The sequence below is a fragment of the Phytophthora infestans genome, genomic scaffold, assembly GCF_000142945.1.
Source record: "Phytophthora infestans T30-4 supercont1.2044 genomic scaffold, whole genome shotgun sequence".
Taxonomy (NCBI): Eukaryota; Oomycota; class Peronosporomycetes; order Peronosporales; family Peronosporaceae; genus Phytophthora; species Phytophthora infestans.
Window position 1 is genome coordinate 1 of NW_003306620.1, and position 3330 is coordinate 3330.

The following is a 3330-nucleotide window of genomic DNA, read 5'->3' on the forward strand; positions in this document are numbered from 1 at the left end:
AGCTTCTCGTGTGCTTGCTGTTACCATGTGCCTTCCTGGTCTTGGAAGTACGCTCCTAGACGTGCTGTTCCCGGACTCGTTTAGCCAGATCTTCTGGATTGTTTTCATGGCCATCACTGTAGTGCCGTCGTGCTTGATTCCGACCCTGAAGGAGGCGGCGTCTGTGGCGTTCGTCGGTTGTCTCGGCACTCTCATCGCTGACATTATCGGCGTGAGTATCCTCGAGTGGGAGATGCGCGGCCACCCGTCCATTCCGACGCCGGACATCACGCTGCACCAGGTGCTTACGACGTTCGGCAACCTGTCACTGGCGTACGGCGCTTCCGTTGTCGTGCCCGACCTCCAGCGCCAACACTCTGATCCCACCCGCATGCCCCGTATCATCCTCGTGAGCCTGGGTGCTGGTTCAGCATTCTTCTTGGCCATTGCAATTGCTGGCTATGCTGCTGGTGGTTGCCAGCTCTCGGGCAACTTGCTCTTCTCCGTTGTAAACATCGCGGACCCGACGGTTCCGTCCGCTCTGGGTTTTATTCCCAGCCGTGGCGCTGTGATCATGGCCTACCTGTTCATGCAGATCCACATCGTCATCGCCTTCTCGACGGTAATCCAGCCGCCATTTTACATGGCTGAACGCTTCATCCTCGGCATGCACAAGACTACCACGGAGATCGAGAAGCTGTCGACCGCCCCCGACCTGTCGACGCCAGACCTTGAAGGTAACTATAACGTCTCCAACACCCCGGGCGTCACACTGCCGACTGAACAGCAGCGGAAAGAGAAGGAAGAGCAGGAACTATCAGAGTACCAGGGCGCGGGAACTGTGCTCCGTTATGTGACTCTACGTCTGTGCATCATTGCCGTGCTTGTGGCTGTTTCCATCGGCCTCCGTGACAAGTTCCTCGACCTCGTGGACTTCACGGGCGCTTCGGCCATTACAGTGTGCTGTCTCGCTCTACCTATTACGTTCTACCTCAAGGTCTTCTGGAAGGAGCTGCCCGCGTACGAGCGTATCGTTGCCATCCTAGTTATCGTCATCTGTAGTATCGTCGGTTGCTATGTCATGATCTACGCCGGCAAGAACCTCTTCAATCCGGACACAAAAACCGCCACGTTCCCGTACTGCTCTGTAGAGAGCCAAATGGAGCCGTACTACGTCCGCAATTCTACTTCCAACTAAACGTAGATCGATAGTGCATCACGTAGGATTAATCAGCCCATCAAGACTTCTATCGAATCGAAGTCCGATTCCTCAAAGCCTGCCTCCAAACACCATGTTGAGATGACTGCTGTAGATATCACCTTGAAGGAGTCTGACGGTCAGACTGACCGGTGCCCTGGCTTAGCAGTCCGTCTCTCTACTGGATGGTCTACAGCGTCCTGCCTCGTGTCCATGCGTGCAAACGCCACGCGCGATAAGAGATCGTGTGAGACCACGGTGGACTGTCTGCTTCACTTGTCCTGGTTGCACCTCGTTGCGTCTCACCAACCAGCAGACCTTGCTGCTCCGTCCTGGCCGCTCACTTTTCCTTCAGTCGCCTTCGTCACAATGGCCGCGCCTCCAGCTCGCCGCTCTCCGTTCTACACGCTCGAAGATGCCAAGATTAGCTTTAACATCTTCTGCTGCTTCTGTGGTATTGGCTCGCTGTCCATGCCATCCAACTACGCGCGCGCGGGGCCGATCTACGCTACGGTTGCTCTACTTCTGATGGCGTTCGTAAACATCTACGCGACTATCGCTCTGGCCAAGGTCATCAACGCAGCACCGCCGTCCGTCAAAACATTCACGGATGTCGGTGCCTGGGTGTTTGGCATCACAGGTCGCTATGCTGTCATGATGTCGCAGCTGTTAGTGTGCCTACTGCTATTACTAGTATAGCGGGAAAAAAAAAAAATGGGGGGGCTAGCTAATCCAAAAAAAATATTATCTTTGGATAATCGGCGATAACTTCACCAAAATAGCCTTAATTAAGTGCAAAGGGCGCGGATAGTGTGGTGTAGCGGGATCAGCAAAATCTGCGAGATGCCGGATCCAGCTTACCAACTGCACCCAGACACCGACTAACGGAGGGGGTCCCCCGATGATCCGTGTTCTGCTGAACTTTCCTCACCTTGTGTACCCGTCGGTAGGGCGGGATCTTGCTCTCTCGGTAACTTCCGAAGAGTTCAAGTGGTGAAGCTTGAGCGTCTTGGCGAGACGTGGGGATGGGGTGGAGCAGCAGTGGAAAATCTTCACTCTGCGTCCGTGGATTGTCCGTATCCTAAGCGAATATTCGAGCTTATGGATCCGGGGCCTAGATCGTGGATCTGGCCGTAGGGCTGCCTTACGGGTGTGTTCCCTTGCCTTTGTAGTTCCTTTGCGTCGTACTTGCCGCCTCCTGTGACGGGATCTTGAAAGTTGAGAGCCCCTAGGGTGTAACCGACCAAGTAGTAAATTCGGTTAACCTGTCGGATCTGCACAAGTAAAGGAAAAGCTCACTAGGTTGTAGGATCTGGCCAATGTATTATCCAGTTATCACTACCAACACTAGATTCGCAATTCCCAACCTTCTCGGAGCTCGTACGGCCAATGTAGTTCCGGTTCCTGAGGGCAGGAAGGCACCTGCGTGTCACTGTGCAAAATTAGAGTCTGTATTGATATTTAAGCCTATACCTGCCTGGATTTCTACCTTTCTATGTCTTTTCATCTGCTAAATCCCTTACCAGGCTCGGCTGCATGTCCCTTCTTCCCTTGACCCATCATCCCAGCTGTATTATCTTCAGATCCACCGGATCCATGACGTAATCATCATGGTCACCCTATTATGGGTACACTCATCCGGATCCAGGTCGCTTGGATCCACTTCACTGTAAGTTTGCACTCGTCGTCGATCTGAGCTCTCCCATCATCCAACATCATCTCGCGACCGTCTGTGATCTCCATTGTCCCACGAAAGTTCGAGATCCACTGTATCCATCATCCCTATACCCTGGATTCAGGTCCCTCCAGGCGGGATCCTCCCTCCTTGCATCCGAACTCGGAAGTATGGGATCCGGGGTACCTCGCGGTGGATCTTGACTCTTCATTAGCCGTGGCTATTAGATCCACCTTCAGAGGGCACCGACCATCCTTCCTTCATAGGATCCACACTCGATCCACTCTTGTATAGTATATCCCATATCCATTTAAGTGAATCCAGGTAAGGGTGGATCCGAGGTAAGTCTTGGTGGATCTTGCCCTCTCGTACATCGCTCATATCAGATCCATCGTCAGTCCATACGGGGTGCTGCTCCCCATGGCTAATCCACCACAGGCAACTTGCATCCGTGCCAGCCAACCCAAATCCTCTCTAA

General features: G+C 53.4%; 2 protein-coding genes across 2 annotated transcripts; both read left to right on the forward strand.

The window, feature by feature from the left end:
• Positions 1-25: 25 nt before the first annotated feature.
• Positions 26-1177, forward strand: PITG_22262 (amino acid/auxin permease-like protein; the record flags this gene model as incomplete). The annotated part of the gene is made up of 1 exon (XM_002909860.1): positions 26-1177. The coding sequence occupies one exon, from the start codon at positions 26-28 to the stop codon at positions 1175-1177; it is 1152 nt and encodes a 383-aa protein (XP_002909906.1).
• A 369-nt stretch (positions 1178-1546) lies between these two features.
• PITG_22263 (amino acid/auxin permease-like protein) lies at positions 1547-1876 on the forward strand (the record flags this gene model as incomplete). The annotated part of the gene is made up of 1 exon (XM_002909861.1): positions 1547-1876. One exon carries the CDS (start codon positions 1547-1549, stop codon positions 1874-1876), a length of 330 nt encoding a protein of 109 aa, XP_002909907.1.
• Between the last annotated feature and the right edge of the window lie 1454 nt (positions 1877-3330).